The sequence below is a fragment of the Gopherus evgoodei genome, unplaced genomic scaffold (genome assembly GCF_007399415.2).
Source record: "Gopherus evgoodei ecotype Sinaloan lineage unplaced genomic scaffold, rGopEvg1_v1.p scaffold_58_arrow_ctg1, whole genome shotgun sequence".
In the NCBI taxonomy this organism is placed as follows: Eukaryota; Metazoa; Chordata; order Testudines; family Testudinidae; genus Gopherus; species Gopherus evgoodei.
Window position 1 is genome coordinate 161,585 of NW_022060079.1, and position 23,447 is coordinate 185,031.

The following is a 23,447-nucleotide window of genomic DNA, read 5'->3' on the forward strand; positions in this document are numbered from 1 at the left end:
GGTGGGGCAGCGCAGGGAACCCCAAGCTGGGGTCTAAGCTCCCTGAACCCCCAGAAGGACTTTGATTGAGGGGTCCTGGTTGTGCCTACATGCTCCGCTTGGGACTGTGTCCTGTTATCTAATAAACCTTCCGTTTTACCGGCTGGCTGAGAGTCCTGGTGAATCCCGGGGGGGTGGTGCAGGGCCCTGACTCCCCCACACTCTGTGACAGGGACAAACTCCCCCTGGCTGCACCCGCACTGCTCCGGGCCCCGCTGTGCGCACACAGCCGGCGGGAACTGGCGTCTGGCTGGGAATTTGCAGTACTGCCAACCCCAAATGCTCCAAAATTATGAGATTGGCTGTAAAATCCTGAGTTTATGTAACAATACCAGCTGTGAGGTTGTCACAGAGTTTGGGGGAGTCAGGGCCCTGCACCCCCGGCTTCCTGTGATTCTCTGTGACTCAGCCAGCCAGTAACAGAAGGTTTATTTAGATGACAGGAGCACAGTCCAAAACAGGTCTTGCAGGTACAGACAATAGGACCCCTCAGGTCCATCTTGGGGGGGGGCCCAGGGAGGCCAGAGCCCCGTCTGGGCTCCGCTTCATTTCCCCAGCCAGCTCCAAACTGAAACCCCCTCCAGCCCCTCCTCTGATCTCCTTGTTCTCCAACCCCTTCTATTGGCACCTTGCTGGGGAGGGGCCCAGGCCATCAGTGGCCAGGAGACAGAGTGTCGGTCATTCTCTGTGCAGACACCTTCACACCTGCCCTCTAGGGCTCTGCAACAATCACACACCCCTAGACACTTGAGAAATGCATAGGGGAAACTGAGGCACCCATACAACACTCAGAGAAAACTTTAAGAACAGTCCCACCTTGTCACAGAGGTTCTCTTTATTTGCCTTCTGCTCTTTGAGCCATCAGGGTACCTGGGGGCCAGAGGTGTTACATTCCCCCCAGCGCACAGCTGTATGGGTCAGAGGTATGACCCATGGGTGTAGTTTGATGGAGCAGGGGGGCCATTGTCCCCCCAAACTGCAAACATTGGACAGGCACAGAATTTGTGCCCCCCATGCATGGCCCTGTTGGCCTGACTGAAGCTGCACTCCCAAATATGGAAGTCAAACAACGCCTATGGTGTGACCCCCCCAAAAAAAATCATGAGTCAGGCTCACCAAAAGTCCTGCAATGATGTACAAATACCAGCTGTGTCTTGAGTCCTCAGGGCACCCAGGGGTCCCACTCTGAAGCTCTCCCCACAGCCCTGAGGGCTGGACACTCACTTTGTCTCTCAGAACGAGGCTGAAATCCTCCCAGACCCACATGACTCCCAGAGCTGGGGCTTTAGGAAAACACAATAATTATCCTGACTCGTGACACAATCCTGCGAGCCAGGAACCCTGAATTTCTTCATCTCCCCTCTGCGAGGCTCAGCGCTGCTGCTCTGCCTGGTAACAGCCTGGTCGGCGCAGGGATTTCTGCCATTGGGTGGGGGCCCTGGGCCGGGCTCCCCTGGCCAATGCTAGGCACTGCCCCCAGCTGTGCTCCCCCGGGTGTGACATGTGCCCCCCCGGCCCCCTAGCACTGCCAGCCCCGCACCCAGCTCAGTTCCGGGGAGAGGAGATGGGCGCAGGACGGGGCGTCCCCATGGCCCAGCTGGCCCTGCTCACCCTGCTGGCCCTGCCGGGTGCCGGGGCAGTGACAGGTATGGGTGGGGTGCGGGCTGTGACACCTGGGCGAGGGGAGGGGCAGCTTCACCCCCATAGCGCCCGGCTCCCCCCCAGAGAGGAGACAATGGGGGGGCTCATGGGGTGAGCCAGCTTTGGGGGGAGCTGCAGGGAGAAGGGTCTCATCCAATAGTAGGCAGGGGATGGGGTGGGCAGGGCAGGAAGGGGGGGCTGATCTGGATGGGGTGGAGGGAGGGGGGTCTCATTCCCATGGCAGGGAGGGGGGAGAGGAGGCTGGTGCAGGAGCAGCAGAGGGATCGCGGGGAAGTGACTGTGGTTTGGGTAGAACACAACTCTGCCCTAGGGGTGCAGCCCCCTCCCCCACAGGGACTCGGGGCTGATCCCCCCCAGGGGGTGCCAGGCACAAGGGGGGTTGGGGAACGTTCCCCAAAGAGCCGCGCCAGGGCCAGACCCTGCTGAGCACTGAGTGTGTCAGTGCAGAGCAGGGAGCCCCTGACCCCGCTCCCCGGCCTGGCCCCATTGTCCCCCTTCCCCCCAGGGCTCAGACCCACGGGCTGGGGGGGGCTCTGTGGGGCCGACTCTCCTCAGCTAGTGGTGGCGGGTTCCCTCGTTTGCAGTCGGTCGTTGAGATCCTGTCGGGCGAGCTGGGGTCAGCGAATGACTCCCTAGAATGCAGGTGCCCAGCTCCCTTGGGCCCTGGGGACTCCCAGCCTGGAGCCAGACCCCTCCCCCCTGGAGTGTGTCTGACCCCCCAGCGCAGCTTTAATGTCTCTGGCTGGGGAGTTCCGGGGTCTCCCAGTGATCGACCCTGGGGGGTGAGTGTCGGGGGCCAGAGACTGAAATTGCCCCAAGAACCAGGTCATGGTGACTCTGGGACACGGAACCAGCCCCACGCACAGACGGGAGAATGAAATGTCCTGCAGCTGCAGCCCCCAACTCCCCCCAGGAGCTGCTTTGGCTGGGTCACGTCCCGACTTGCCAGCAGAGCCGGGTTTGCTCTGGTCACTGCTCGGCTGGGAGACGTGACTGGAAACCAGGGAACTGAGCAGGGGTCAGCAGGGGGGTCTCTGCTCTCTCAGTCCTTGCAGCAGGGCAGCCCTAGGGGACCTGTGCTGGGGGCAGGGGCAGAGGCAGGGACAGGGACACTTTCCCCTGGCAGTCAGTGCTGGCCCCAGAGCTCCACCGTGATGCTGGGGGGCACCGTGCTTCATGCATCTGCCTTCCTCTGACACCAGAGAGCCCTAGTGCGAATGTCACAGCCCGGGAGCTGGGGGGCTGCACTGCTGGGGGAAGCGCTGAGACCCCCTCCGCCGGGGTGAGAAGCAGCCCCCCCAGGTGGCCGGTACTGACCCCCGTCTCCCCGCAGCGGAGAACATGCTCTCCCAGGTGGCCTTCTACCAGCTCGCGGACCTGGCCCAGCGGGAGGCCGGGGAGTTCATGTTCGAGTTCGACCAGGACGAGATCTTCCACGTGGACCTGGAGAGGAAGGAGACCGTCTGGCGCCTGCCCGACTTCGGCAAGTTCACCATCTTTGAGGCGCAGGGCGCCCTGGGCAACATGGCCGTGCTGAAGAAGAACATGGAGATCATGATTAAGAAGAACATGCTGAAGAAGAACATGGAGATCATGATTAAGAGGTTCAATCGCACGCAGGCCCAGACCGGTACGGCATGGGGGTGTGGGGGCACCTTTCCCGCCAGGGGCCTGACCTGTCCCCCGACCTTCCCTGCCAGGGACCTGAGCCCTCCTCCCACCTTCATAGAATATCAGGGTTGGAAGGAACCTCAGGAGGTCATTGAGTCCAACCCCCTGCTCAAAGCTGGACTCTCTCCAATTTGTCCACATCCCTTTTGTAGTGGGAGGGCCCCAAAACTGGAAACAGTACTGCAGATGAGACCTCACCAGGTGGATTAGAGGGGAGTAATCACTTCCCTCGATCTGCTGGCAGTGCCCCTACTAATGCAGTCCAAAACCCTGTTAGCCTTCTTGGCAACAAAGGCACACTGTTGACTCATATCCAGCTTCTTGTCCACTGTAACCCCTAGGTCCTTTTCTGCAGAACTGCTGCCTAGCCATTCGGTCCCTAGTGTGTAGCAGTGAATGGGATTCTTCTGTCCTAAGTGCAGGACTCTGCACTGTCCTTGTTGATGCTCATCAGGTTTCTTCTGGCCCAGCCTTCTAATTTGCCTAGGTCCCTCTGTTACTATATCCTGTCCCTACCCTCCAGCGTATCTACCTCTCCTCCAGGTTTAGTGTCATCTGCAAACTTCTTGAGGGTGCAGTCCACGCCATCCTCCAGATCATGAATGAAGATATAGAACAAAACCGGCCCCAGGACCGACCCTTGGAGCACTCCGCTTGATACTGGCTGCCAACTAGACATCGAGCCGTTGATCACTACCTGCTGAGCCTGATGATCTAGCCAGCTTTCTATCCACTGTAACTTTAGCACCCTCGTGGCCAAGATGGAGTCTGCTCTGCAGGCAGCTCTGGCCAAGAGAAGGCACGTGCAGGAATGCAGCAGGAGACACCCCACCCCAGGGGCACCTGTTCCAACCTTCCCTGAGTGAACACACCCACCCACAGGAAAAGTGCAATGGATTTAGGAAAGGGAGATATTTATTTACAGAGGGATGAGAGGAGCAATACAACAAGGGGAAATATAAGGGGAGCAGCAGAACAGGGCTGCATCCAAGCCAAGGCCCCCGGGCCCAGTGGGAGCACAGTCTGGAGGGGCAGGCACTGAGCAATGTGTCTGCACACAGAGTTCAGGAGGCCTGAGCAAAGTTCCAGTCCAGTGGTGAGTCGTGGGTGCTCCTGGTCGTCTTCGGCGCCAGTGAACTCTCCCCAGCAAACCCCTCCGGTCAGGGCCGGTGCAAAGATATTTTGCGCCCTAGGCGAAACTTCCATCTTGCGCCCCCCGCCCCCCAAATCACATACATTATACACAATACACGGTCACGAAATTGTGCCCCAGACCTTTTTTTTTAAATCTGCCACGAGGCTGCATCAACTGTAAATGAAAAAAAATGAAATTTTATTCCTATCAGTCCTTTTTCTTGTTCACTATTAAAAGTAAAGGATAGAGAATGCATGTCACTTACTATAATTAACTATTTGAATTTCATCAACTATTTGACGTCAATATTGATTAAGAGATCAAGATGACTTTCAAGCTTAAGCCTGAGTATTCAAGCCTTGTTAGGTTTATGTTGCAACCATTACACTAAACAAAAGCACAGATGTAGGCAGATCTTATCCTACTGGTGTAACAGCAACTGCTCTGGATAGGATCAAAAAGTTGTTCCATATTAGGGGTTGTCAAGTTTCTCAGAAGCATTGTGGTCCAGGTTTGTTTTAAAGAAATAGACCCCTATCCTGCAATCACTTATGCAGAAGGTATCTGTTAAGATGTTTTACCTTGTTCTACTTTACCTCACTTGAGTTAGGTGCAATTCAAGCATCTGACAAAATAATAGGAGAGCAACCTTCCAAGTTAGTAAGGAAAACATCTGGCTAGTACAACCTAGGATCCCACTATTGTGCTGCTCTGCTAGAAAGAATGATAAAAGATTAAAGTTCACAGAAGGTACAACTCCAAGGTGCTCCAAGCTGTCCAGCTAATCCTTGAATGTTACATTGTAAGAATTCACATGCAAATCCCATTTGCTTGATTCGAAAGAGGAGGCCATCAATGGGAGAGACCTGGGAGCTCTAGAGACATTAATAGTTCATGTCTGTTCCAGTATTTAGTATCAAATCAGGGCTTTACCGGTCAGCAAACAACCACCACCCCTACGTATTTCTCAGCATCGTGCACGTTGTGGCTAGATGGTGATCCTGAGTCACTTGTTACCTTACACAAGAGAAACCTACATTTTAAAGAATTATTTCAAATGGGACAATAAAACAGGAGTAACAAACTTTCTGCTTTTCTGAGGTAATAGCCCCAGAAGTTCTTTATTCTTTAACAGAGAGCCTGAGCTGAGTGCTGGAACAGGAGGCCATAGGATGTTGAAGGGCTTCTGTGAAGGAAGAGGAAGAAGTGGCTCTTGGAGCCTCTGGGCCTGATCTAAACCCCATTGAAATCAGTGGGAATTTTTCCACTGACTTCAAGGTCTGGGGATTGGTCCTGCTTTGAGCGGGGGTTGGACTAGATACCTCCTGAGGTCCCTTCCAACCTTGATATTCTATGATTCTATGAAGGTGGATCAAGGCCTCTGATAACAAGAGTAACTTTTGTAAACTTCTCATTTCTGGGCAATGAAAATACTGACTTACTGAAATAAGGACATGATTGCTGGGGATGGAAGAGACGTGCAGATATCCGAGGATGAGAGGCTTACAGTCACCTGGGTTGGGGATCTGGGCTAAGGGTGGTTGGTGGTGAAGTAAGATAGGAAATATGTGTAAACCAGCTCTTAAGCTAAGAAGTGGGGGCTTAGTAGGTTTTAACACATGCAATAGTTTAAAACAACACACAAGGGTGTATGGATTGTTTGTAAGGGGTCTGTTTAGTAATGAAACAGAAAATCACCTCAAGTTTAGAAAATGCGGGAACAGTTTAGATACAAACAGGAAAGGGAATATAAAAAACTGTACAGATTTTGCAGACCATGATGTGAACCTAACAAGTAACTATGTCATCTGATTTTTGTATCCGCCTCTTCCCATTTCCTTATTTTGCTCCCATTGTTTGTCACTATCACTTGGTGTTATTTTTAATTTAAATCACAGGCTCTTTGGGCTAGTGAGTCTCTTTTATTTGTCTGCAGAGATCCTAGAACATTTTTGGACACAGAATACATAAGTAATAATATTCAAAGCAATAATTGCCAAGTGATATACTAACTTAAATGGGATAGAGCTAAGGGGATCCCCCGGGTCAGCGCGCTGCCGCGGCAGCCGGCAGCCCAGGGGATCCCCTGGCCCAGGGAAACCCTGGACTCCGGGCTGCCGCAGTGGTGCCCTGACCCGGGGGACCCCCTGGGCTGCCGGCTGCCGCGGCGGCGCCCAGACTCAGGGGACACCCTGGGCTGCCGGCTGCTGCCAGCAGCTCAGACTCCCTCTCTGTCCCAGCAGCAGCGTCCGGTCAACCATTTAAAAAAAAATTTGGGGGCGCTTTTTGGCACCCCCAAATCTCGGCGCCCTAGGCAACCGCCTAGTTCGCCTAAATGGTTGCACCGGCCCTGCCTCCGGTGCCCTCTTCTGCCGCTCTCTGCAAAGCCTCCAGAGCGACCACCTCCCCACTTAACTAGCTACAACCTCCCTCCTTATTCCCAATGCAGAGTCACCAGCCCAGTACTCCCAGCCCCATGCAGCTCTGGGCAGCCGTGACCCTGGGTCCAGCTCCGGCCCTCCTCCTTGGGCGATTCCCCCCGGTACAGAGTTCCTCCTGGCTCCTGTCCTGGGCTGTCCCCGATTGGGCCTGTCCTCCTCAGGCAGGTTCTCCCTGCTTCCTTCTCCAGGGCCTGCTGGCTGCCTCCCTCTCTCCCTGGAGCTCCAGCGCTGTCCCCCTGGAGTTTTCCTCCTTTTTCTTACTCTCCTCCTCCCCCTGGGAAAAAGATTTAAAGAGGCCATGCTCTCTAAACCCCAAAGGGGTTACACCACCTTATAGTCCATTCATCCAGCCCAGACTTCTTTAACTTGCTGGCTAGAACACTGTGGGAGACCGTATCAAAAACTTTGCTAAAGTCAAGGAATAACACGTCCACTGCTTTCCCGTCATCTGCAGAGCCAGTTATCTCCTCATAGGAGGCAATCAGGTTAGTCAGGTATGACTTGCCCTTGGGGAATCCATGCTGACTGTTCCTGATCACTTTCCTCTCCTCCAAGTGCTTCGGAATTGATTCCTTGAGGACCTGCTCCATGGCTTTTCCAGGGACTGAAGTGAGGCTGACCGGTCTGTAGTTCCTGGGTTCTCTTTCTTCCCTTTTAAAAATATGAGCACTATATTTGCCTTTTCCCAATTGTCTGGGACCTCCCCCAATCGCCATAAATTTTCAAAGATAACGGCCAATGGCTCTGCAATCACATCAGCCAAGTCCCTCAGCACCCTTGGATGCAGCACATCCGGCCCCATGGACTTGTGTATGTCCAGCTTTTCTAAAGAGTCCTTAACCTGTTCTTTCACCACTGAGGGCTGCTCACCTCCTCCCCATACTGTGCTGCCCGGTGCAGCAGGCTGGGAGCTGACCTTGTCTGTGAAGACTGAGGGAAAAAAAGCCTTGAGACTTCAGCTTCTTCCACATCCTCTGTCACTAGGTTGCCTCCCCCATTCAGTAAGGGGCCCACACTTTGCCTGACCATGTTGCTAACGTACCTGTAGAAACCCTTCTTGTTACCCTTCACATCCCTTGCTAGCTGCAACTCCAACTGTGCCTTGGCCTTCCTGATTACACCCCGGCATGCTTGAGCAATATTTTCATACTCCTCCCTAGTCATCTGTCCAAGTTTCCACTTCTTGTAAGCTTCCTTTTTGTGTTTAAGCTCACTGAGATTTCACGGTTAAGCCAAGCTGGTCTCCTGCCATATTTGCTATTCTTTCTGCACATCGGGCTGCAGGGCCGTCCTTAGGATTTATGGTGCCCTAGGCGGGATTATTAAACTGATGCCCCTGTGCCTGTCTTGCTCTTAGCAACACAAACATAAGCTTACAGTATTGGAAAACTTGCCACATTCACGTTATTAAAACCAGTTTTGTAGGGACTTATCCTCCCTACTCTGGTCGGGTGCGGCGCTGGACCGGGGTTGTGTCCGGGCTCTTCACGTAGAGCCGCCGCCTCCTCGCTGCCTCCTTGCTTCCCCCCGGGCCGGTCTCTCTGCTGCCGCCGTCCGGGAGAGGAGGCGAGCGGCTCGGGCCGCGGCCCCCGCTCCTCGCTCCCTCTCATGCGCTCGGACGCTGGGCGCTGCTGGGGCCCCGGCCGGGCAGCGCGGGGAGCCCAGGCGGCTGGGCTCAGCGCCGCTCCTGCTCTGATGTCGGGTAGGTGTGGGTCCCTGCGCAGGGCGCTCCGCGGGCAGAGGTGGGCGGCAGCTGTCACACGTGGGTGTCCGTTGCCTCCTCAGCTGGAGTCCTGTGGCTGTAGCTGGGGGGGCTGGTCCGAGCCGCTTGTTCTCTGTGTTCCACACGGAGCGATTGGTTCAGGAGAGGAGAGGGGAGGAGGCTGTAGATCCTTCTTTGTGTGGTCGGGGATTGCGTTGTTGCGGTTGGCCAATCGCGTGATTAGAGGCATGGTAAGCGCGTGATTTTTCTTCTTGTCCAATTAGATTGCTAGCATGTATGATGTTAGCCCACATGATTGGTTCTTATGTAACCAGACTTAACTATATAAGGAGGTGGTGGAAGAGAATAAAGTGATTCCTGATTCCTGACTTGTTTGCAGCTGTGTTGACTGTGTGAATTTTCTTCGCTCCGCATGAGATACCACAGTTGGTGACCCCGACGTGATCCGATCCGGCTGGACCTGGTCGGCGCACTCGAGAGAAGAAAAGCGGAGGTAGCGGCCGCGGCAGGAGGTACCGAAGGAAGATCGGCTCCTGGTCGTCCGAGAGAGACGGTTGTGAGCTCACAGGTGAGCGGCCGCGCATATTATAAAAAGAAATATGGGTTCCGCTTTGTCAGCGGAGGAAAAAACGGTGCATGACTTTTTGTTATGCACTGCTGAGAAGCAGGGAGAAAAGATTCCCTCCGACGCGCTGTCCCAGTTGTTGAAGTGGGGGCAAAGGCGCGGGTTTTTTATTACCCCAAGTACTGTTTTGGATACAGCCGTTTGGGAACAAGTGGGATCTGAACTGTGGGAGTCTGTCTCGCATGGCGACAAAGAAGCCCCATCCCTGAGCCAAACATGGCGCAAAACAAAAAGGGTTGTAGAGACACTCGCCGCGGAGGCAGAAGTGCAGGCGGCGGTTAATAATATTTTTCGGCGGAAAGAGGAGCCGCCCTGTGTGTTGCCGGTTGGCGCCCGAGAGTTCTTTGGGGGAGAAGAGACTGTAATTCCTCTAGCCCCCAGTGCGCCTGAAGTCGATCCTAGCACTGTCCCGCTCCCTCAGGATTCAGATGAATCCTTGGAAAAAATGGAAGCCATCAATGCAGGGACAGTTGAATTCCAGGAGGAGATCAGAAGGCAGGGTTATCAATTGCAAGAAATGTTAAATAAATTGTCCCAGATGGTCGGGGAGGACCATCCTCCGCAATCTCGTACATTAAAAACTCTGCACGAAATGTCTGAGCCGGGTTTGTCTAATTTTCAGAGAGCCTATAAGACTAAACCGCCCAATAAAACCCCACCCTCGAGTGATGTTGTCACCCCCTGTCGTCGCTGTGGGCGTTGGGGGTGTAATGTGGAATGTACTGAGCGGGATAGCCCCTTTCTGGGCAAACCGCGGGAACTTGGCCATCCCTTTATTAATAAGCCATCAACATATTCTTCTGATGATGTGGGTCCAGGGTCTCCGGATCCGGTGCGGCGGTGGCATGGGCTTATCAAGGAAGCCCACATAGAAGGAGAATTCTTACCTAATGCCTTCCCGGTTATTACACCAGACCCGAATAACCCTGCTAGGCGACAGTGGGCACCATTGGACTGGAAACTTGTCCGTGAGGCACAAAAATCAATAATGTCCTACGGCATGAATAATCCATATGTACAGTCCCTCATAGAGCAGGTGTTCATCGGACAAGCTATGTGCCCTTATGATTCGTTAAAGTTTGCTGACATGCTTCTAACACCCACTCAAAGGCTATTGTGGAAGGATAATTGGTCAAAGCGTGTGGAAATGGCTCTCATACGCAATATTGATTTGTCTGAGGACAATCCGCTGCGTTATGCCACTCAGGATATGCTTATGGGAACTGGAGTTTATGCGGACCCGCAACGGCAAGCTCGTCTTGATCCTTGGATTTTACAACAGTCGCAGGGATTGGCCTTGGCCGCTTTTAAGGATGTACCTCAAATGGGTAAACCGATCCCACCGTACGCAAAAATTGTCCAGGATCCCTCAGAGCCTTATTCAACATTTCTTGATCGACTTAGAGAAGCGATAGACCGCTCCCCTAATTTGACGGCCGAAGCGAAGACAGCTGTTGGGCTCGATCTTGCTACACAAAATGCCAATGCTGTTTGTCGTCGTATCTTGGCTACCTTGCCAAAAACTGCTTCCCTGACAGAAATGGTGGAAGCTTGTAACAGAGCGTCGGTGTACGAGGAAACTGATAGAGCGGAAATACATGCAAAGGCTCATGCATCAGCGTTGGCAGTGGCCCTACGACCTTTGGTGAGGCCCAGTAAGCCTTCCCGCCCGTCGGGGGTTTGTTTTGCGTGCGGAAAGCCGGGGCACATGAAAAAGGACTGCCCAAGTAAAAATGTACGGGCAGGAACCGAAAATGCAACGAAGACTTTTGCAGGAACTTGTAACCGCTGTGATAAGTTTGGACACCGTGCGTCTGAATGTCGATCTCGTTTTAAAAAGGATGGCACACCGCTTCAGGGAAACGGGACGCGAAGCGCCCGCCGGGGGGGCGCGAAGACACAAGAGTCCCCCAACCCCAAGCCGGTTGTTTGGAATACCTTACAGGAGCCACCCGAGGAAGTGCTGGAGTGGACTTGGCCACCGCAGCAGATGTAACATTAGAAGATGACAAAGTACAAATTGTTCCATCGGTAGTAAATGGCCCCTTGGGGTACGGACTTAGTGCTCTCTTAATTGGCCGCTCTTCTATGTCCAAGCAAGGGCTTTTTGTGCTACCTGGTCTTATCGATGCAGATTATACCGGGAATATCGGAATAATGGTCCGTGCCCTCTTCCCTCCAGTCAATATTGCAGCCGGCACTCGTATTGCCCAGTTAATTCCATTCCAAAGCTCCGTTCCAAAAACTAAACTGACAGAGCGTGGGTCCCATGGTTTTGGCTCTACAGATTCTCCACAGGTAGCCTTTGCCATGACAGTAACCCAACGTAAACCTTCACGGATGGTGCGTCTACAGGGCCCGGATGGCCGCCAGATCCGACATGAAGCCCTTTTAGACACTGGGGCCGATGTCACTGTTGTTCCGATTCAATTTTGGCCTGATACCTGGCCCCTGCAGGATGCTATGACCTCGGTTAGAGGTATTGGAGGGACCCAACCCACTCGCATCAGTACGTACTATATTACAATCTGTGATGACGAGGACCCTGCTACAACAGCAAAGGTGCGTCCTTACGTTCTTTCTGCTCCCGTCTGGCTGTTAGGCCGTGATTGCTTAAGTCAGTGGGGGGTTGTTTTACAAAACTCCCCTTTTGCTTAGCGGCCATTGAGGGGCGGCCGATCCTACAGTTGGAATGGTTAACTTCTACTCCGGTGTGGGTCGCTCAATGGCCGTTACCAGCTTACAAGCTCGCCCGTGTACAAGAATTGGTCCAAGAACAGCTCGAAAAGGGCCACCTCGAACCTTCTTTAAGCCCCTGGAACACTCCAATTTTCACTATTCCCAAAAAATCGGGAAAATGGCGTCTCTTGCATGATCTGCGGGCAATAAATGCAGTTATGAAAGACATGGGAGCCCTTCAGCCAGGCTTGCCTACCCCTACGATGCTCCCACGTGATTGGCCTCTACTTGTCATTGATTTAAAGGATTGTTTCTTTACAATTCCTCTTCATCCTGATGATAAGGATAAATTTGCTTTCTCGGTTCCTTCTGTGAACAAGGCCGAGCCCGCTCAACGATATCAATGGACAGTGCTTCCCCAAGGCATGAAAAACTCACCCACCATCTGCCAGCTTTATGTGGCCTGGGCGTTGCGGCTGCTCCGTCATGCACATCCCGAATGGCTTATCTACCATTACATGGATGACATTCTTTTTGCTGGAGCAACTCTTAATACTGAAACGGCCATCTTGGAAATTGCTTCTGTGTTACAATCTGCTGGCCTCAAAATAGCCCCGGATAAAATTCAACGACAGGCGCCTTATTTTTATCTGGGCATGCGCATTACTAACTCTATTGTGCGACCTCAGAAATTAACTATTAATCTTACTGTTCGCAATTTACATGATGTCCAACGCCTGGTCGGAGACCTACAGTGGGTCCGTGGGCTTTGTGGCATTTCTAATGAGGACCTTGCTCCTCTTCTTCAACTTCTCAAAGGAGGCCGTGATCCAGCTGAACCTCGCTCCTTGCAACCACAACATGAAGTTGCCCTTCGCACTATTGCCAGTAAGGTCACGCTTCGGTATTCCGGCCGTGTTCTCCCGGGTTCACCTGTATCCCTAGCAATTCTTTCTAGAGATACCTCCCTGGAGGCGCTACTTTTTCAATGGCTCCCGGATTTACCTGATCCTCTCGTCGGACTCGAATGGATTTTTCCATCTTCTCAATTTTCCAAAACAGTTACCACTCGATTGGAAGCCATTGCATCACTTATTGTGACAGCCCGTTCCCGTACTGTTGCAATTACGGGCGCTGACCCTGATGTTATTTATGTGCCTTTTAATGCTTTGTTACTTTCCCACATTCTTGCTAATGATGTTTCTTTTGCTGTTGCTTTGTTAAGTTATACTGGTCGTCTTACCAATCATTATCCCTCTCATCGCCTTTTGTCAGTAACAATTCCCTTAGAAAAGGTGGTCATGCGACAATCTTCCCCTGTGCAAGGACTTACTGTATTTACTGATGCCAGTGGCAAGATGGCCCGCACCGGCCTTCTGTGGCATACGGCCGGTGCTTGGCATCACGAGCTGGTCGTAGCTGAGGGATCTCTCCAAGTTTTGGAATTTCAAGCCATTATTCGTGCCTTTGTCAAGTGGCCCACCACCCCTCTTAATATTGTTATGATTCTCTTTATGCTGTGGGTGTGACATGTCGCTTGGAACGTTCTCTTCTGAGACAAGTGTCTAATTCTGTGCTGTGGCAAGCCCTTTTGCGACTTTGGCATTTACTTGATGCCCGTTCCTGCCCCTATTTTATTACTCATATTCGCAGTCATTCTGGTATTGTTGATGGTCTTGCCCAGGGCAACGCCATCGTTGACCAATTGGTTGGTTCAGTTCATGTCCCTGACTCCTTTGCTCAGGCTCACCTTTCGCACGATTTTTTCCACCAATCTGCCCGTGCCTTAGCCCGACAGTTTAAGCTCCCTTTGGCTACCACTCGTGCCCTTGTGGCCTCATGTCCTAGTTGTCAACAGCATGTTGTACCCCCTTCCCTTGCCTCTGGTGTTAACCCTCGTGGTTTGTCCTCCTTACAAATTTGGCAAACAGATATTACCCTTTTTCCTGAGTTTGGCTCCCTTAAATATATTCACGTCACGGTGGACACCTTTTCAGGACTTTTGTGGGCTACAGCGTTAGCCAGTACTGGTTCTCGGGATGTTATTAAACATTGGCAGGTCTGCTTTGCTGTTATGGGCATTCCTGCTTCCATAAAAACGGACAATGGCGCTGGATATATTTCTCGTCGTACAGCTCGTTTTCTTTCCTTATGGGGAATTTCTCATGTTACCGGTGTCCCTGGCAATTCCACTGGCCAAGCTATTGTGGAACGCTCTCATGCCTCATTAAAGCTTCTTTTGTTAAAACAAAAAGGGAGAGTTGCCCCCGATGCTGATCCATTGTCCCGTACGCCCCATGCTCGCCTTTCAAAGGCTCTATATGTGCTTAATTGGTTACAGGTAGGAACCCATAATGTCCCACCAGTTACGCGACATATTGCTGGTGCTATGGGCCAAGATTGCCAATTGCCCCGCCCACAGGTCCGATGGTTTAATTATACAGATCAAAAGTGGCAAGGTCCTGTGGATTTATTAACATGGGGAAGGGGCTATGCATGTATTTCTACTACTACAGGTCCCAGATGGATCCCTGCGAAGTGGGTTCGACCGTGGCTCACCCAGCGACGTGATAAGCAACCACACGATCCCGATATAGAAGCGGCAAACGATGATACCATCCCGGATCTACGCTTCCTCTTTCCTGACTTTAATTAGAAACTTGTAATTATTAGTTAAGTTGTAAGATGTAGATAGTATACGTTGTGCAGTTTTGTAAAATCGAGCAACTATTGATTATAGAATAATGTGTATAACCTCACCCAGGGATAGAATCCTCCCTGGGATTGGCTTAATAGTTTTGGTTAACCAACTTGGTATACTTCACTATTACACGCTAAATTGTATCTATTAATGATTGTATTGCTTTTCTTGTTTTGCTCCTTGTTTTGTTTATATAAAGTCTTATGCGCATTGCCACGGCCTTGTTTGAAAAGAAAGGGGGAGGTGTAGGGACTTATCCTCCCTACTCTGATGGAGTGCGGCGCTGGACCGGGGTTGTGTCCGGGCTCTTCGCGTAGAGCCGCTGCCTCCTCGCTGCCTCCTTGCTTCCCCCCGGGCCGGTCTCTCTGCTGCCGCCGTCCGGGAGAGGAGGCGAGCGGCTCGGGCCGCGGCCCCCGCTCCTCGCTCCCTCTCATGCGCTCGGACGCCGGGCGCTGCTGGGGCCCCGGCCGGGCAGCGCGGGGAGCCCAGGCGGCCGGGCTCAGCGCCGCTCCTGCTCTGATGTCGGGTAAGTGTGGGTCCCTGCGCAAGGCGCTCCGCGGGCAGAGGTGGGCGGCAGCTGTCACACGTGAGTGTCCGTTGCCTCCTCAGCTGGAGTCCTGTGGCTGTGGCTGGGGGGGCTGGTCCGAGCCGCTTGTTCTCTGTGTTCCACACGGAGCGATTGGTTCGGGAGAGGAGAGGGGAGGAGGCTGTAGATCCTTCTTTGTATGGTCGGGGATTGCGTTGTTGCGGTTGGCCAATCGCGTGATTAGAGGCATGGTAAGCGCGTGATTTTTCTTCTTGTCCAATTAGATTGCTAGCATGTATGATGTTAGCCCACATGATTGGTTCTTATGTAACCAGACTTAACTATATAAGGAGGTGGTGGAAGAGAATAAAGTGATTCCTGATTCCTGACTTGTTTGCAGCTGTGTTGACTGTGTGAATTTTCTTCGCTCCGCATGAGATACCACAAGTTTAACCTAATGAAGCACACTGTAATGCTGATGGACTAGCACTAAAGAAGCAGCACTATAGAAAAAATTCTGATATGACAGAATGATGCAAATAATATAATTTTTTTAATTTGTCAACATTTTATTGGAAATTTATATGAAGAGGTATTGGAACAAAGATTTGTTTTTAATTAAAAGCAATCTTTCTGGCTTTTTTGGCTGCAAAATCAGTAATAATGTCATCGTATGACAAAGACAAAGTTGTGTCTTGTTTGATTGCAAGAAAAGCAAGACCAGTTAAGCGTTCCTGACTCCTTGTAGAGCGGAGATAGTTTTTAATGAGCTTTAGTTTTGAGAAACTCCGTTCTCCTGATGCTCCTGTTACAGGAATTGTCAGTAGAATACGAGTGGCAATGTACACGTTGGGATATATGTCAACAAGTTTGCTGGTATGAGTAAACTGTACAATGTCCATCATCGATTTTGCATGTGGCAACATTTGATGACAGTGTACTCAATTCTTCGTACAGTTCAAGTCCATTTAAATCAAAACGATCGCCGTGCTTCAGGAGGCTCTCTAGGTCAGGAGTCCCCAACGCGGTGCCCGAGGGTGCCATGGCGCCCACAGGGGCCTTTCAATGCACCTGCGTGCTGGCCAGCGGACAAGCATCCGCTGAAATGCCACCGAAATTCGGCAGCATTTCTGCGGCGACGCCTCTGGATGATGCTGCTTGCCGCCAATAAGCAGCGTCATCCAGAGGCGTCACCGCTGAAATGCCACCGAATTTCACGGCATTTCGGTGGATGATCGTCCACTGCCATGGTCCTTCATCTGGTGACCGCCAGACAAGAAAAGTTGAGGACCACTGCTCTAGGTTCTTGCACATTGTCATTAGTTGCTCTTGTTTTCCTATTTCATTGAATTTAATCCTGTTCAGCCTGCTACCCTCTGAGTGAATGGTACCCCAGGCCGACAGCGGGTTGAGTGGCTCAGCCAGGGTATCAGACACCAGTCTGCTCAGCTGGCTGCCACTCTGGGATTCCTTGGGGGTCCCCAGAACAGCAGCGGGTGCTGAGTGGGGCGGGCGGCTGGGACCCTGGATGGCAATGGGGCAGCAGCCGGAACCCCAGAGCCGTGGCGGGCTGAGCCGCTCAGCCTGCTGCTGCATGCCATCAAAGATCAGCTCGCGTGCCACCTTTGGCACATGTTCCGTAGGTTGCCGACCCCTGCTTTATACACTAGTAAGGAGATGAGCATATTACAGTTGTTGGAGGGCTCTTATCAGGAGTAACAGGCTATAGGAAAGTCAGTCAACATTTTTTGTTTCTCTAATGAAAACTGGCCCACTCCCTGCCTCAAACCAAACCTGTCACTAATAATTGTCAACAACTTAATTTTCTGTTTTTGGCTAAGATATTGATTTTTTAAAAAAAATATTGACATTGAATTCAGGATTGTTAGCAAGCATTTTTGGTGAACATATTTGTTAAATGACAATCTAAATGGCAACACAGTACTGCTTTCGTGCTTGGCTCACCCCCCAGCCTGCTGGTCCAACAGCTGCAGTAGAGGAGGAGATAGGTAGAAAACTGCAGGACCCCAAAATCCACCTCTTGGGGTGCAGAGTGGCAACAGCAGCAGCAAACCCTCAGGTCCGATCACACGCCAATGGGCACCGCTGGCAGCTCAACAGACCATGGTGAAGTTAGCACAGCATCTGATCTCAGGGACAGGGCACCCATGGAGCCACAGCAGCTCATCCTGCCCCCTGCAGCTCCCCCCGGATGAGATGGATCACTGGCAGCCCTGAGGGAGAGACGCGCTCTCCAGCTAGGGTGACCAGATCCAGATGTCCTGATTTTATAGGGCCAGTCCCGATATTTGGGGCTTTGCCTTATATGGGTACCAATTACCCCCACCTAGGGTGACCAGACAGCAAATGTGAAAAATCAGGATGGGGGTGGGGGAGTGGGGGGAAATAGGAGCCTATATAAGAAAAAGACCCAAAAATCGGGACTGTCCCTATAAAATCGGGACATCTGGTCACCCTACAAGTGAGTTCCTTCCCCCACCCCTTCCAGAGACCCCAGCAGCCAATCCCCTCTCTCAGACTGTGCTGCATTCAGCTCTCTCTAGGACCCAGCAGCCCTGCTCTTACATTCTCCACTGCTTCCCGTCTGTCTGGGCTCCCGGCAGAGCGGTGCCCCCAGACCTAGTGGTGCCCTAGGCCACTGCCTGTTCTGCCTATGGCTAAGGACGGCCCTGTCGGGCTGGTTCGTTCCTGTGCCCTCAATAAGGCTTCTTTAAAATGCAGCCAGCTCTCCTGGACTCCTTTCCCCTTCAGATTAGCCTCCCAGGGGATCCTGCCCATCAGTTCCCTGGGGGAGTCAGTCTGCTTTTCTGAAGTCCAAGGTCCGTATTCTGCTGCTCTCCTTTCTTCCTTGTGCCAGTGTAAGCAGAGTCAGGATGAGCTCTACCCTGACATCTGGTGGAAAGAATTTCAGAGAGCGTATTTGCATAGGCACGCCTACCCCATCCCAGACTGCCGAGCTGTGGGACTGCTTGGTGACAAATGACTCACCCTCAGTTGGGTGGTACTTGCTAGACAAGGGACATGGGTTCCAATTCCCAGTGAATGGAGAGAGAGGGGCAGAGGCCTGGGACTGGGACTGGGACTGGGACTGGGACTGGGACTGGGACTGGGACTGGGACTGGGACTGGGACTGGGACTGGGACTGGGACTGGGACCTTGTGGAGCCAGAAGCACCAGTTCCACCCCCTCCTCTCTCCACTGTGGAATGTCAGAGTTGATTTTTTTATTCCCTCAAGAATCTAGATACAGGTTGCTGAGCTGAACTCACTTTGGGCTAATGGTGCACTAGCACTGGGGCTCCCCCACTAAGAGCTGAGATCACTACGAGTTGAAATCACTAAAGAGCTGAAATTACTGAGCTGAGAGCACTGAGTACTGTGCTAGCTAGTGGGGAGCCTGAAGCTATACTGTGGAACAGAGCAGCTGGCGGAGTGGAGCAGTTGTGGGGACGGCTGGAGTGGATCACGGGACAGCTGGTGGCAGCAGAGCGGAGTAGCTGTGGGATGGGTGGAGCGGCCCACAGAGCGAGCGGAGCCGAGCAGTTTGCAGAGAGAACTGGAGCAGCTCATGGAGCATAGCAGCTGGTGGAGCCGAGTAGTTCCTGAGGACGGCTGGAGGAACAGAGTGGAGCGGCTGGTAAAGCGGAGCAGTTCGTGGAGAAGGCGGAAGCAGAACCCAAGGAGAGGCAGGGCAGTTGGCCCCAGACCACGTAAGGTGCCCCTTTCTACCCAGGCTGGGGGGAGGGACCTCTACAGATAAACTCTCGAACTCTGGGGTGGCATTGACCAGAGACTTTTGGGTTGTTGGACTTTGGGGTGATTGGACTTAAAACCCTAAGGGGAAAAAGGACAGTGCCAAACGTACTTGGAGGTGGGTTTTTGTTTATGGTTTGTGTTAGAACCCTGTTTGTGGTGTTTCTCCAATGGGATGCCGCATTGATTCCTTCCTTTATTAAAAAGATTTTGGTACACTCAGACTCCGTGCTTGTGAGAGGGGAAGTATTGCCTCCTACAGGCGCCCAGGGGGGTGTGGTATGTGAGTGTCCCAGGTCACGGGGTGGGGGCTCGAGCCGGTTATGCATTGTGTTACTGAAACGGAACCCCTGGATACTGAACCCGGCCCTTGTTGCTGCCAACTCAGAGGGGCAGAAGGGTTACACCAGGATCCTGAACTCGACCATCTCATGGTCACTGCTGCCCAGGTTCCCATCACTTCTACTTCCCCTACCAATCCTTCCCATTTGTGAGCAGCAGGTCAAGAGGAGCATGGCCCCTAGTCGGTTCCTCCAGCACGTGCACCAGGAAGTTGTCCCCAGCGCTCTCCAGAAACTTCCTGGATTGTCTGTGCACCGCTGCATTGCTCTCCCAGCCGATGTTGGGGTGATTGAAGTCCCCCATCAGAACCAGGGCCTGTGATCTCAAAGCTTCTGCTAGTTGCCAGAAGAAAGCCTTGTTTACCTCATCCTCCTGGTCTGGAGGTCTATAGCAGACACCCACCACGACATCTCGCCTCTAAACTTAACCCAAAGACTTTCAACAGGCTGTTCTCCAGTTTCATACTGGAGCTCTGAGCAATCATAGCACTCCCTTACATACAATGTTCCTTCCCTGCCAGTGACCTGCCCCCTCTCCCACCTGCCCCCCAGGGACCTGAGCCCTCCCCCACCTTCCCTCTCCCCACCTTCCTGAGCAGAGATGCCTCCCATCTCTCGCTCACCTTCCCCTGCTCGCAAACCCACCCGGGCTGATACCAGACCCCACCAGAGACTGAGAGCCCCCTCTGTGATGATGCTGCCCGTGGGAGCCAGCTGAGGTCACTCAGTTAGGGTGATCTGCAAACAAAATGGGGCAGACAAACCCCAAACGCTGGTGGATCTTCCAATACTTAGAGTATGGCTACACTTACAGCTGTACAGCGCTGGGAGTTACAGCTGTCTTCGTACAGCTGTGTAGGGAAAGCGCTGCAGTGTGGCCACATTTGCAGTGTGACAAGGCGCCTTGTCACAGTGTGACAGCTACCGGCGCTGCAGTGTGGCCACATTTGCAGCATTTGCAGCGCTGTGGGGAGTGGTGCATTGTAGGCAGCTATCCCAGCGTTCAAGTGACTGCAACCTGCTATTCAAAAGAGGGGGCTGAGGGGGAGCGTGGGGGAGAGAGAGAGAGTGGATTTTTGGAGCTGTCAGCTCCCTGCCTTGCAAGTTCTAAGGACTGGAACATACACAGCACCAACCTGCAATCAATTTAAAAGTTTGGAGCCCTTCCCCCACCCCTCTCTTATTCACTAAATGCAAATTCCAAGCTCCAACACGAACTGCCCCCTCCCCCCTCCCCCCCTCAGGCGGCAGGCCCTGCCCCGAGGTAATCTCTCCCCTGCCCCTTGTGCCCCATGAGCCGTCAGTGCAAGGAGCTGGGACAGCCCCGATGATGCCCCCACAGTCCTGGGGAGAGATCCTGAGCTGGAGCGTGAGCACCAGGGACTGGCTGGCTCAGGGGGGCAGGGAATGGGGCATGAGGCCTTTCCCCTCTGGGGGGCGCTGGCTCCCATCTGGCCCCAGGGCAGGGACTGGCTGGTTCAGGGCCAGGCAATGGGACCCACTAACCCCTGTCTCCCCAGTGCCCCCTGAGGTGACCGTGTTCCCCGAAGACCCCGTGGAGCTGGGCGAGCCCAACATCCTGATCTGCTTTGTGGACAAGTTCTTCCCGCCGGTGCTCAGCGTGACGTGGCTGAAGAATGGGCAGGAGGTGACCGAGGGCGTCTCCGAGACCGACTTCTACCCCCGCCCAGACTACTCTTTCCGCAAGTTCTCCTACCTGCCCTTCCTCCCCAGCCAGGGCGACTTCTACGACTGCCGAGTGGAGCACTGGGGGCTGCCCGAGCCCTTCACGAAGCACTGGGGTGAGGCTGGGGCGCCAGAGGACCCTGCTGGGCACAGGGCCGGGAGCCAGGACTCCTGGGTTCTCTTCTGGCTCTGGGAGGGGAGTGGAGGCCAAGGCACCTGGGTTCTATCCCAGCTCTGGGAGGGAAGGGTGGGAACAGCCCCCCTCACTCCATGCCCGGTCCCTCTCTCCAGAAGCCCAGGTGCCCACCCCTGTCCCCGAGACCACAGAGACCCTGGTGTGCGCCCTGGGCCTGGCCGTGGGCATCATCGGCATCATCGCGGGCACCATCCTCATCATCAAGGGGATGAAGATGAACGCCGCCCGCAACCCACGGGGCCCCTTGTGAGTAGCCGCTGCCTGGGGAGGCAACTGCTGCACCCACAGCCCCTGGGCCCAGCCAGCCCCCCCCGGGGAGACCCCCAACCCCTGTGTCCCCCCAGCCAGCCACAGCCCCTTCCCCACCCAGCACCCCCTGGGAGACCCCCCACCCACTGTGCCCCCCCAGCCACTCCCCTGATTGAATGGGAGACTCCCTGGGGGTGCTGGGGAATGGCCCCGATCCCTGCCAGCCTCACGTCGGGGCCCAGGGCTCCTGGTAACTGACCCTCTTTGCCTTTCAGATAAATGCATGGAGGAGCCTGGGCCCCCGAAGCTGCCCGGTGCCTTTGTGGGACCCACTCACACTCAGCTCTGCCCCCAGCGTCCCTCCTCCGTGCCTGTTGCCAGCTGCTGTACCCAGGCCGGAGCCCCCAGCCCCATAACCGTGACACCCAACCCCTAGAGCAGGGGGGGCCAAGCTGAGCCTGAGAAGGAGCCAGAATTTACCAATGGACATTGCCAAAGAGCCACAGTGACACTCAGCAGCCCCCCCACCGCTCCCCCCGCCCCACCCCCAGCGCCTCCCGCCCAGCGCCGCCCAGCGCCTCCCCCTCCCTCCCTGGACCTCCCGATCAGCTGTTTGTGGCAGTGGCTCTGTGGGGAGGAGCGAGGGCAGGGCAGGCTCAGAGGAGGGGGCAGGAGGGGGTAGAGTGGGGCAGGGCAGGCTCAGGGGAAGGGGCGGGAAGGGGTGGAGGGGGGCAGGGCAGGCTCAGGGGAGGTGGTGGGAGGGAGTAGAGTGGGGCAGGGCCGGTGGCAGAGCCAGGGGCTGAGCAGTGAGCACCCCCACACACTGGAAAGTTGGCACCTGTAGCTCCAGCCCCATAGTCGGTGCCTAGACAAGGAACCGCATATTAACTTCTGAAGAGCCGCACGTGGCGCCGGAGCCACCCCTGGGCTAGAGACGCACTGGGGAGCTGGCCCCTCGGACTTCCCTCACTCACCCCTGCTGGGCTTGGGGGGGCGCCTATCCAGGGAGAGGGCTGCTGCTCCGTGGGGCTGGGAATGGGGGTCACCCCTTGTCGGGGAGCAGTGGGGGAGAGGGCTGCTGCCCCATGGGGCTGGGAATGAGGGTCACCCCTCGACAGGGGGCAGCAGGGCCCATGGGGCTGATCCAAACCCCATTGCCATCATGGGGAAGATTTCTCTTGGCTCCAGTGGGTGCTGGATTGGGACCCGAGCCTGGCCCCTATTGGCCAGAGGCTGCTGTCAGTCACCCCAGATAAAGCCTCTCCAGCCATTACCCAGCAGGCTTTGGGCCAGATTCGGCCATTCCTGGTCAACAGGGTCCCTGCGGGGCAGGATCAGGCCCATGGCTCGGGGGGGGGGGAAGGCAGCCCCAATGCCCAGTTAAAGGCCCCATCGCACCCGTGTGCCGCTCCCCCGGGGTCCAGCCCTGCTGAGCCCAGCGCCCAGCGCAGGGTCTGTGTGGGAAGGGCCCAGTCCCTGTACAGCCCCCGCCCTGTGCCCTGGGTGTGTCCACAGCCCTGCGCCCCCCATCGCCCTGCAGCTTTGCTAACAGCAATAAAGTGGGTTTGGGACATTTCTGAGGTTTTGATCCTGATTTAAAATCTGGTCAGTCTGGGCCGTGCCCGCGGCAGCCTGTGTTAGCCCAGCCCAGCCCCTGTCTGTCCAGGGGCTCTGGGTTATACCAGGAGTTAAGGGAGTTTGGTATGAGGGGTAAGGAAGGAGCCAGGACTCCTGGGTTCTATCCCAGCTCCGGAAGGGGAGTGGGGGCTAGTGGGGGAGAACTGGGAGTCAGGCTTCTGGGGTTCCCATTGCTGACAGTGACTTGCTGCATGTAGTGACACACCCTGTGCCTCAGTTTCCCCTTGTGTGAAATGTGGCCGTTCTCCTCCTGGGGTGGTGATGGGGGCTCAAGAGCAGAGGGATGGTCCATGGAGCACTTTGAGATTGTCCCATGGCCAGGAGCCCAGGAGCAGGGTGGGGTTCATGGGCCAGGCTCCCCC

At 54.3% G+C, this 23,447-nt stretch overlaps 1 protein-coding gene across 2 annotated transcripts; it reads left to right on the top strand.

Annotated features, from left to right (window-relative positions):
- Window positions 1-1,578: 1,578 nt before the first annotated feature.
- LOC115643411 (HLA class II histocompatibility antigen, DR alpha chain-like) lies at window positions 1,579-21,448 on the top strand. 2 transcript variants are annotated; one of them, XM_030547426.1, is made up of 5 exons: window positions 1,579-1,685; window positions 3,035-3,246; window positions 3,286-3,331; window positions 20,837-21,118; window positions 21,294-21,448. In XM_030547426.1, exons 1-5 carry the CDS (start codon window positions 1,604-1,606, stop codon window positions 21,446-21,448), a joined length of 777 nt encoding a protein of 258 aa, XP_030403286.1. In that variant the 5' UTR covers window positions 1,579-1,603. The 2 variants fall into 2 exon arrangements, with proteins under 2 accessions (XP_030403286.1, XP_030403285.1); XM_030547425.1 differs by having other exon boundaries at window positions 3,035-3,331.
- The last annotated feature ends 1,999 nt before the right edge of the window (window positions 21,449-23,447 follow it).